Genomic DNA, 12,346 nt, shown 5'->3' on the forward strand with positions numbered 1-12,346 from the left:
AAACTACTTAATGGAGTAGAACATTTGCTTTCTGGGATTGACAATCATGTGTTGCTCATGGGCTAACTATGGACACCTATTTTTTTTAAATCATGCAGAGGAAGATCTTTATGTGGATATGCTCAGCATAAAAATAGAAATAAGGACAAACCATGAATCAATGTGCTTCATAATTAAGATATTAAAGAAAGACATGTTTGTATTTGGCTTAGTTCTATGGAAAATTGAACAAGTATACATGAAGAATATGTTACACCAATATTCTAAGTCTTAGGAGATGGGAGAAAATTGCTCAGCAACAATTAGAGACCAATAAATTAAGCAGAAGTAGAATATCTGCTAAAGACAAAAATTCGTATTTCATGGAAAAAGGAAATGTGATCAAAGACAGAGACATTATTAATAGATAAGGGAAATACACAGTTTGTGGCACTTGAGATCATCAAAGAATGTAAATGTGAAGTACCAGATCTACTTATTGTATTTAAACTTCGAAGAGGGAGGGACTTGCTAATTTCCCACATCTATCTGTGTCTTTTCCAGACCTTTTTCAAAATGGTGTAGTGGCTATGGATTCATTGGTGAGAGTCTGCACCTGGTTTAGGAGTATTTAAATAAGAGAAGCAACATTCCATGGTTTTCTAGATCTTGCACTTCCCAGAGCTAAAGTGTAGGAGCCTGTCTTCTTCCATTATAGTGGTCTATGCAGGTGCAGGATTGAGGGAGAGGGTGGTGGTGGTAGGGTCAGGAACAAGAGTGAATAGTACTCATAATGCCATTGATCATTACTGAATGTTCCAATTAATTACTATGGAGTGCCAAGGGCTCTCCTTCACTCATTATTCAGAAAGCATTTATTGAACACTGAACCATACACTGTAATAAGACTAGAGCTGCAAACCAGGCATCACTTCTGTATTAACTATTAAGTGATAAAGCTAGGTAAAGCATAATTAGAACAGCATGGTCAGCACTCTGATCAGACAATGCAGAGTGCCTCATGAGTATGTGGGAATGTTTTTTTCTTTTCAGTGTTGGTCAGGAAATCTTTCGAGGGACAGTTTGATGAATGGGAGTTACCTAGCAAAAGAAAGACAACTAAGTTGAGGAGAAATCCAAGATCAAACACAGATGGAGGATTTTCTAGGTAATAGCATTCCTAAGAGGCGAACGTTAAATTGGGGCGACACAGGTGGTGAACTAAAGTTACTTTGACAGGGGAGTCTTCCATGTTGATGTTCTCATCTGAGGCGTGGTGTTAATTAATGTAATACTTCCTTAAGAATGTCAGAGGAAATCACTATTAAGTGTCATCTCGGAATGACAAGCTTCCAGTGATGCCAATAACACCACAGAGTCTGGTAAGGTAGAAAACCAAGAGTTTTATGTGAATTCTTAGATCATGAGGTGTGTATTACGGAAATAATGTCAGCAAAAGATCTAAGAATGTGGATACTGACTACACACTCAGGTAATGTGTCTTCAAGTTAGTATACATTTGCTAACCTTTGTGGACTGCAAAGAAGTGGGCATATTTTGAATAACTCTTAAAATTCTTTTCTAAAATCAGAAAAGTGGAAGCTAAGAGAAAACAAGCAAGTGAACAAAAACTTTGCTTGAAGTTCATGGAGATGATAGAGTTTGCTGATGTTTCAACAGTTTTCACTACTCTTTCCATTACTCTTCTAACAACTGACAAATCCTACCAATTCCATCTTCTAATATGTCAAAAGTCAATTTACTAATCTCTTTTGCCCCATTAACTTAGGCTGCCACGATCTACCTCACTTCAGCATGATCATATTCTATTGTTTATAGGTTATAAGTATAGTTTCATTCCATCTGGGCACATATTAAGACTTAAAAATGATTATTTGGGCTGGAGGCGTGACTCAAGAGGTAGAATGCCTGCCTAGCAAGCTGAAGCCTTGAGTTCAAACCCCAGTACTGACAAAAATAAAAAAATCCAAAACACAAAGAACAAGCACAATTATTTGAATGAATTAATGAATCCTTTTAGAACCTTACTACATATATAGCTATAATAACCTTTAAAATAAACACAAAAGACTTTAATCTTTCTGTCTTCCTGGAAATCAAATGTGTCCTAATGAATTATCTGCTCTTTAAAAGTAAGTAGATAAGCCTGGTAGTAGCTTAGAGCTAGAATAGTACTTATCTAGTATGTGTGAAACCCTTGGGCCAACCCTAGCACTGTAAAAAAAAAAAAAAGAGAAAAGAAAGACAAACTATTTTTCAAGTTAATATCAATTTTACTTTATTGTCAAAGCTCTATTTATTTATAAAATATCATTATTACAAACTGTATTTTCTTTATCATTTGAGATTTCTTTTTTGTCTTTTTATCTTAATTTCAATCATCATGCTCATATAATTCAGTTATGTCTTTAGAGGATCAAATCCACTAATTACATTTGCTCCCTATTTTTCTTTATAAAATAATTGATTTCCATTTGTATATTTAGTATACTTATGTTAATTATTGATTATTTAATCAATGTGATTAAAATTTTACATCTTAAGCAAACAGCTTTTACTAGTTTTCAAATAAAACTTAGTGTGACTGTTAGTTACTTAGTTACTGTTACTGTTACTTAGTGTGACTGTTAGTGTTATTTTCTAATCTAATCTTCAGTTTTATCTTTCTACCCTACTTAATGTTGCTGGTTATCTGTTTACCTGATTCTCATACAGATTTCAGATACTCTTTTAAGTACATTTTGGAGGTTGTTCTGTGATTTTACTTATATGCATCTTTTTAACCCACATGGAACTCTATTTTTTATTAGTATGAATTTTGGATATATTGCATTTTTTCTATAATAAGTAACACAATTATTTCCAAACTACTTAAGTAGATTGATTGCTTCATTGCATATAGTATTTTAAAAGTTACAGCTGATATTTGGGCTATATGTGTTGTTCTTTGGACACACTCATTTTTAAATCAGCAGTACACTATGTCATTAACTAAATTCATGTATTTATGCATTTAATAAATGTATTCAAGTCAATCATGTAATTAACTGTTAACACATAAAAGGCATGATCCTCTTTTCCATTATCATTCAAAATGCTTTAATCATTTTAATTATTTGAAAGAAACATGGGCTGGGGGAGTGGCTCAAGTGGTAGAGCACCTACCTAGCAAGCATGAGACGCTGAGTTCAAGCCCCAGTGCCACCAAAAAAATAAAATAAAAAATATATAATTGGAAATTATGTTACTAGCTAAATAGATATTTGGGTGGATTATTTTTGCATGTGTGTTTGCTTGTTTTTGAGATAGAGTCTCTCTGTGTAGTTCAGGATGGCCTCAAATTCTTTTTTTTTTTTATGGCAATGAGGCATATTTTATTAATCTTTTGATGATTTGAATTTTTTTTAAAAATTTTATTATTCATATGTGCATACAAGGCTTGGGTCATTTCTTCCCCCTGCCCCCACCCCCTCCTCTCCACCCCCCAATACCCAGCAGAAACTATTTTGCCCTTATTTCTAATTTTGTTGTAGAGAGAGTATAAGCAATAATAGGAAGGAACAAGGGTTTTTGCTGGTTGAGATAAGGATAGCTATACAGGGCATTGACTCACCGGCCTCAAATTCTTGATTCCACTGTCTCAACCTCCTGTGAGTGGGGTCACAGGTATAAACCACCATACTCAGCTTCTAGGTGAACTTTGATCAATGTTGTATGACACATGAATAATATTTCAATAATTATCTTCAATATTTTAGCAAAACCTAAGTTCTTTTTTTTTTATTATTCATATGTGCATACAATGCTTGGGTCATTTCTCCCCCATTCCTCCATCCCTTCCCTTACCACCCACACCACCCCCTTCCCTCTCCCCCCAACCCCCTCGATACCTGGCATCAACTATTTTGTTCTTATCTCAAATTTTATTGAAGAGAGAGTATAAGCAATAATACGAAGGAACAAGGGTTTTTGCTAGTTGAGATAAGGATAGCTATACAGGGAGTTGACTCATATTGATTTCCTGTGCATGTGTGTTACCTTCTAGGTTAATTCTTTTTGATCTAACCTTTTCTCTAGTTCCTGGTCCCCTTCTCCTATTGGCCTCAGTTGCTTTTAAGGTATTTGCTTTAGTTTCTCTGCGTTGAGGGCAACAAATGCTGCCTGATTTTTTAGGTGTCTTACCTATCCTTATATCTCCCTTGTGCACTTGCTTTTATCTTATGATCAAAGTTCAATCCCCTTATTGTGTTTGTCCCTATTCTAATGTCCGCATATAGAGGAGAACATACGATTTTTGGTCTTTGGGGCCAGGCTAACCTCACTCAGAATGATGTTCTCCAATTCCATCCATTTACCAGTGAATGATAACATTTCATTCTTCTTTATGGCTGCATAAAATTCCATTGTGTATAGATACCACATTTTTGTGATCCATTCGTCAGTGGTGGGGCATCTTGGCTGTTTCCATAACTTGGCTATTGTGAACAGTGCCGCAATAAACATGGGTGTGCAGGTGCCTCTGGAGTAACCTGTGTCACAGTCTGTTGGGTATATCCCCAAGAGTGGTATTGCTGGATCATATGGTAGATCAATGTTTAGCTTTTTAAGTAGCCTCCAAAATGTTTTCCACAGTGCTTGTACTAGTTTACATTCCCACCAGCAGTATAAGAGGATTCCTTTTTCCCCGCATCCTCACCAACACCTGTTGGCGGTGGTGTTGCTAATGATGGCTATTCTAACAAGGAGGAGGTGGAATCTTAATGTGGTTTTAATTTGCATTTCCTTTATTGCTAGAGATGGTGAGCATTTTTTCATGTGTTTTTTGGCCATTTTGAATTTCTTCTTTTGAGAAAGTTCTGTTTAGTTCACTTGCCCATTTCTTTATTGGTTCATTAGTTTTGGGAGAATTTAGTTTTGTAAGTTCCCTATATAGTCTGGTTATCAGTCCTTTGTCTGATGTGTAGCTGGCAAGTATTTTCTCCCACTCTGTGGGTGTTCTCTTCAGTTTAGAGACCATTTCTCTTGATGAGCAGAAGCTTTTTAGTTTTATGAAGTCCCACTTATCTATGCTATCTCTTAGTTGTTGTGCTGCTGGGGCTCCATTGAGAAAGTTCTTACCTATACCTACTAACTCCAGAGTATTTCCTACTCTTTCCTGTATCAACTTTAGAGTTTGTTATCTGATATTAAGATCCTTGATCCATTTTGAGTTAATGTTGGTATAGGGTAATATACATGGATCTAGTTTCAGTTTTTTGCAGACTGCTAACCAGTTTTCCCAGCAGTTTTTGTTGAAGAGGCTGCTTTTTCTCCATCGTATATTTTTAGCTCCTTTGTCAAAGACAAGTTGGTTATAGTTGTGTGGCTTCATATCTGGGTCCTCTATTCTGTTCCACTGGTCTTCATGTCTGTTTTTGTGCCAGTACCATGCTGTTTTTATCGTTATTGCTTTGTAATATAGTTTGAAGTCAGGTATTGTAATACCTCCAGCATTGTTCTTTTGACTGAGTATTGCCTTGGCTATTCATGGCCTCTTGTGTTTCCATATAAATTTAACAAAATCTAAGTTCTTTAAACAAAGTAATTGAATGTATATGAAGTCAGAAGTTAAATTATGTGTCTATACACAAGTTAAGAGGAAAGTTTAAATTTCCTTTCTTCTGTACCCTACAAGCATTCTTTCCATAAATATCACTTGTAATAGTTGATATTGTGTACCTTTTAAAATGCAAATACCAAATGTAAACTAATAATACTAGCATCATGCTATAATTTTCTGGTTTTCTTCCTCTTTTTTTGGCAATACTAGGTTTTTAACTCAGGTCAATGTGCTGGCTAGGTGAAGTGCTCTACCACTTGAACCACTCCCCCACCCCATAATTTTCCTTTTCTTACTTAACAAATATATTTTGGCATTTGACTCTCATACATGTAGCATACTTCATTCTTTTCAAAGTATGCATCCTCTGCCACTATATAGACACTGTGTAAATGATAAAAATCTTTCTTCTTTTAAGATTTGAATGGGTGACAGATTGTCAAATTTCATTTTACACATTAAAATATCATATTATATATGTTGCAGCAGTGGCTATCCTTATGTCTCTTTTATTTTCATTCCTGTATCTTTATAACATTTCTGTATTTGGAGCTGCGAGGACAGTGGATATGTTTGTTTTATGTTTGATCCATGTTGTTAAATAAATCTCTAAGATTCTTTGGCAGCAAATCCTTCTAAAATAGATACTGTAGGTCCTTATTTGTCTTTTAAAGTCTTTTCTGATTTGAAGTATTTCATTTATGTCAAATTTAATTATTTAAGATATTGAGAGTTTTCTAAGCTTTTTATATGACATAATTGTTCACACCCATTGAAAAGTTTTATTCTAGAGCAAAGTGATCTATAGGAATTTTTAAAGTAAATATTAATAGTTAAAGATTTTTATTTGAAATAATCCTTAATTAATGTACTTTTGAGTTATATTTTTCTCTCATAGCTGGATCTTCCAATATCTACTTTGTTCTTTTTTCTCTAAGGAGAGAAACAAGAGGAATGTGTGAAGCGTAGATTCTGTAGATTTCCTGTTCAGCATGATACTGAACAGGAAAACTTGGATAGTGTGTTCTGAACTCCTATTGAATCTTCTCTTTGTGTTGGCCTTTTGCTGTAACAATTGGAAATGAAATGGACCTTACCTCGAATTGGGAACAGATGAAAAACACTGCTCTCTTTTAGCCTTGCTGCTTCTTCCTATCAGCAAGTGATAGGCTTTCCACTTTTTCTTTCTATCTAGATGGAAAACAATTAAATCACATTTCCTTTTTCTAGGAATAGTAATCTATTTCCAGGGTCAACCTTAACAACAGGTAAACTACAGGAGATAATTAAAAAAATACTGTTTTTTGAAAATTCATTTCTGACTTTTTTCTAGACTTTTAATTACTAAAGGAAAATAGATACTTTTTAGTAAGGACATCCGTGCAGAGGTCTTGGTGAGAGTTGATGTTATGTAGGATAATCAGTTTGGGGGTAGTAAAGAGAATGTAGCAGATACTTAGAGAGTGAATACTTGTATAGGAAAATTGTTTAGTGGATGTGGAAAAGGTTTGTGTATGAGGGAGATATTATTAAGGAAGAATTAAGGTTTCTAGATGGAGAAACTGATTATGTTGACCTATCATTTGCTGAGCTGGAAATATTGTAAAAGGAATACGATTGAGGTAATATAAAACAAATGGGAAAGTTGGAATATGTTGAGTTGGATGAAACTGTGGCATTTCTAAGTGAAGATCGCAGGCTTAAGGATAACCAATTCCAAAATGAAGAAGAGACAACAGTCTTTAAAATCATAAATGTCAGAATGTTGAACATAAGAGTCACCGTTACAATCACAATGTTTGTGGAAATAATCCAGGTGGAGGTTGTCCACCAAGAAAGCAGTATGTGAGGATAGAACTGCAGCATTCCAATACTCCAGGGAGAGATAAAAAGAAAAATAAGTGTCACTGAAGCTAGACAAAAAGAGTTGCATATTATGTCACAAAACAGAAGAGTTTTGGAAGAAAAACTCAAGTGTTTCAATGAAGTCTTACAAGAATGAGTCATTAAATAAATCTGACAGGGACAAGAACACATTACATACTGTACCCTAGGAAAAAACTGAACCCTTAAGGGAGGAATACTCTTTGCCTTCTCTTTATGTTGATGAACTCTTCCATAGCATTAAGGAGAATCAGGGCAGATGTTTCATTGTGGAGGGAGAGGCAAGGAAGAAGAGATACTGCATGGTCTCCTTAGGTTTTAGACATTTATCTTGCCTTTATTAAGTCCCTTGTTCCCTATAGAGTAGTTATTCCAGTTCTCCAGGGCTGGAATTTCACATTGAATTTCACTCCAAATCTCTCACTAGTGGATATCTACCTAACATTTTATCTTTTTTTTTTTATGTTAGTACTGGGGATTGAATCCAGGCATTCTGGCATGACAGGTAAGTTCTTTACTGTTGAGCTGCATGGCCAAGCTCCATCGTTGCCTGATATTATTTTATGCATACATTTTCTTAGAAATTTCCTGTGTTGCTGATACATAGGTAGGACTGATTTCAGTTATATAGCTTATGTCTCAAGGAAAATATCTTAAATACCATAATTTTAAATGAACTGAACATTTCTCAGATATTTATTAGTAAAGAGAACAAGGACAATTGATCATTTCCTAGAACTAAAGTGAGGGATGACATGGGAGAAGTCTGTACAACATTGTAACAATCAGTCACAAAATTTTTATTTTCAGTCAATGTGACTCATCCAATCCATGTCCATGATGGTCGCATTCAACTTGAGCAGCCTCAATGCAGGCTTCTTCATTCTACTGGGAATTCCAGGGCTGGAGCAGTTCCACATCTGGATCGGGATTCCCTTCTTTATTAGCTACCTTGTAGCCCTTGCAGGAAATGGTGTCCTTTTTTACCTTATTTTCAAGGAGCGCAGCCTCCATGAGCCCATGTTCTTTTTCCTCTCCATGCTGGCTGCTACAGATCTCATCCTATCTAATACATGTGTACCGAAAACATTCAGTATCTTCTGCTTGGGTCCTCAGGAAATCTCGTTTCCTGGATGTCTTATTCAGATGTTTTTTCTCCACTACAGCTTTGCCATGGATTCTGCTATCTTGATGGCCATGGCATTTGATCGCTATGTTGCTATTTGCTTCCCCCTAAGATATACCACCATTCTCACCCATCAGACTATTACTAAGATTGTGATGGGTATCATCAGTAGGAGCTTTTGTATCATCTTCCCTTGTGTGTTTCTATTAAAGCGACTGCCTTTCTGCCAAACACTCATCATTCCTCACACGTACTGTGAACACATAGGTGTTGCCAGGCTTGCCTGTGCTGACATCTCCATTAATATCTGGTATGGCCTTGCTGTACCTATCATGACTGTCACATCAGATCTGATCCTCATTGGGATTTCTTACACTCTCATCCTGCGTGCAGTCTTTAACCTTCCACCCAATGAAGCCCGCCAGAAAGCCCTTAGCACATGTGCTTCCCATGTTGGTGTCATTCTAATGTTCTATACTCCAGCCATATTCTCTGTCCTTGTCCACCGCTTTGGTCATAATATTCCTCACTCTTTTCATATACTGTTTGCCAACCTCTATGTGGCCATCCCTCCTGCAATCAATCCAATCATCTATGGTGCGAAGACCAAGCAGATTCGGGACAAAATCAGTCTTCTCTTATTCCCGAAAGGAAACTTGTGACATAAAAGGGAGGGTTTGGGAAAGAAAACAGGTAATGGTATTGATTGTGGAGTGCTTCCTACTTTTTTGAATCTGGATTCTCCATAATGTTGACTTAAATTTATATAAAATCCTAGAAATATAGGGTGGGTTATAGGAAATAGTGAGTGAAGATAAGCAGGTCGATGTCAAGAGAGGCAAAATAAAAGTTGAAGAAGACACATTTGCATGAAATGATAGATCTTTGTAGATTGATATCTAATTTTTATTTTTATTTACTTTTTTTTATGGTCCTGTGGTTTGAACTAAGGGCCTACACCTTGAGCTACAGCACCAGCCCTTTTTTATGATGGGTTTTTTTCAAAATAGGGTTTTGCAGAACTCTTTCCCTGGATGATTACACTTTTCAAAGAATCCTCTGGGAAAATGAATCAACCAGGCTACCACTTCGATCACAAGGAAGGGAACTGGCCACCCTAACTCTTGAGAGAAAAGGGTGCCAAGGCACGAAGACAAAGTGAGTTTCCTCCAGCCACCCTAGGTTAAAGGTAACCAGGCGAAAGACCTGGAAAGAAGACTGTGTGAAAGTAAAGGCAAAAACAAAACAAAGCAAAACCCCCAAAACCAGGGTTGTGAGTGGCACTCACCCATGGATCACAGCACTTACTGGCTGAGGGGCTCTTGAGCAGCCTTGGGCTGACACATGTCTTACTTGTAATTTAAAAGAAAAAAAAGTGAGGCTCAGCATTCAGGGGCCTGGGCAGGGTGGTTGGTTCTGCACCTCATACCTCAGGATGACAAACTCAACTGAAAAATCCCTGACAACCTTATAAAAGAAGAGAAAAAAAATGAATCTCCTAGTCAATAGTTTTCCAACTTTTCTTTCTGGCTTATAGTGGGTATCAAAGTCACCTGGAGGACTTGGTAAAAATGCAAAAACTAAGCTCTATCATATTTCAGGAGACTCTTACTTTTTTTTTTTTTTTGGTGGTATTGGGTTGCCAGATTGGCAGGAGTTTTACCACTTGAACTATACCTCCAACCCTCATTGCTTTAGTTATTTTTCAGATAAGTGTTGACCTTGGACTGTGATCTTATTAGTTGTGCTTCTGCATAGCAGGGATAATAGGTATGATCCACCATTCCAATCTTATTTGTGGAGTGGCATCTAGCTTACTTTTTGCCATATCAGAAAAGTTCCTTTGAAAATCCCATAAACTTGGTTCTTGTAATTTTCTGAGTCTAAAGTAACACAGATCTTTATGCTCCACATAGTGCTTCCTGACAAACTGTACTCATTTCATCTAAAACTGCCCACCTTTAAATCTCACAGAATCAAAACATGTTATTCACCAGACTTTTGCTAGGCTGCCCCGCTCCCACACAGGCTGGATTAGCTCAGTGTTCAGCCCCATCCCCACTAGACAGAGGTGAAATTTTACTTCCCTTTATGGCCACTAGTTTTGTCTGAGGAGGGGAGGGTTGAAATCCACCCACCAGCCACCCTGGACTATGTGGCTCCCTCCAGAGCAGATCATGTGTCCTTCTCACAAGGAAACTCCCTGTGTAGTTATAGTAAACATTTTTCTTTCTTTAATGAAATCGGAGAAAGGGAAGGCAGAACAGGTCCTGTCTGGGGGTTGGTACAGGTGGGAAGAGGGTGGTGGGGGGGAAAAGGTGTGGGAGAGTGAATATAGTGAAATCCTGTGTACACATGTATGTAGATAGAAAAATGAGACCTGTTGAAACTATTTCGGGGGGGGAGAGGGGAAGAGAAAGAGAATGGTTGAGGGAGGGGCTGAATTCAAGTATGATGTGTTTGATATATTGTAAGAACTTTTGCAAATGCCACAATGCACCCCTACCCAGTACAATAAAAATAAAACCAAAATTTAAAGAAAACTAGAAAAAACATGTTATTTATTATCACTACTGCAGTTATCTCCTTGGCCTGAGTTATCCTTTCTTTGAGATTTTTAGCTTTGACTCCATGTTATTTCCCCAAAATGAAACAAAGCATAACAAAAGAAAACATTATGAACTCTTTTTTTTGGTTTATTTGTTCACTTATTCATATTTGCATACATTGTTTGGGTCATCTCTCCCCCCCAACCCCTTTCTCCTTCTCTCCCCCTGATTCTCTTTGCTTCCAGGCAGAGCCTGTTCTGCCCTCTTCTCCAATTTTGTTGAAGAGAAGACATAAGCAATAATAAGAAAGACAGCTTTTTTGCTAGTTTGAGATAGGATAGCTATACCAAGAGATTCCTAGCATTGCTTCCATGCACATGTGCATTACAACCCAGACTGATTCATCTTTACCAAACCTCCTCATTACTTCCCGGTCACCTTCCCATAGTGGCTTCTCTCACTTTAAGATTACTATATTATCTCCTCTACAGTGGGCACATCAAACACTTTCAAGTTTTGGGTTTCTTACCTTTCCCTATTCCCCCTGTATGTGCTCTCCTCTTAGCATGTGACCCATGTCCAATAATATTACTGCATTTGTTTTAAGTCTAAAGTCTCCATATTAGAGAAAACATGATTTTTGGCCTTCTGAGCCTGAATAACTTTGCTTAAGATGATGTTCTCCAGTTCCATCCATTTACTTGTGAATGACAAGATTTCATTCTTCTTCATGGCTGCGTAAAATTCCATTGTGTATAAATACCACATTTTCTTGATCCATTCGTCAGTAGTGGGGCATCTTGGCTGTTTCCATAACTTGGCTATTGTGAATAGTGCTGCAATAAACATGGGTGTGCCAGTGCATGAACTCTTGTCATGATTCCTGGTGATTTTAATATTCATGTAGGTGATACCTTAATAACTTGATGTGTCATTTTGCATTTTCCAAAGATGATCACCACATTATCTTCCACCTTCCATGTTTTCTGTACTATGACCTCTTTCTATTCCCATATTAAGAGTTAGAGGCCAATCCCTCTTTTCTTCAGTCCTAGGGTGGACTTAGGGATTCCTTGACAAATAACATTCAGAATTGACATATAGAGCTTCTGATGTTAGGACATGAAATCTTTACAGTTTCCACCTGGATCTCTTAAAATGCTTAAACTTACTAGGCCACCTTTGGAC

The 12,346-nt window shown here is 36.9% G+C and overlaps 1 protein-coding gene across 1 annotated transcript; it reads left to right on the forward strand.

The window, feature by feature from the left end:
* Window positions 1-8,314: 8,314 nt before the first annotated feature.
* LOC109687277 (olfactory receptor 52H1-like) lies at window positions 8,315-9,271 on the forward strand. Its single transcript, XM_020165109.2, has one exon. It carries the CDS (start codon window positions 8,315-8,317, stop codon window positions 9,269-9,271), a length of 957 nt encoding a protein of 318 aa, XP_020020698.2.
* The last annotated feature ends 3,075 nt before the right edge of the window (window positions 9,272-12,346 follow it).

This window comes from Castor canadensis, chromosome 1 (assembly GCF_047511655.1).
Source record: "Castor canadensis chromosome 1, mCasCan1.hap1v2, whole genome shotgun sequence".
Classification (NCBI taxonomy): domain Eukaryota; kingdom Metazoa; phylum Chordata; class Mammalia; order Rodentia; family Castoridae; genus Castor; species Castor canadensis.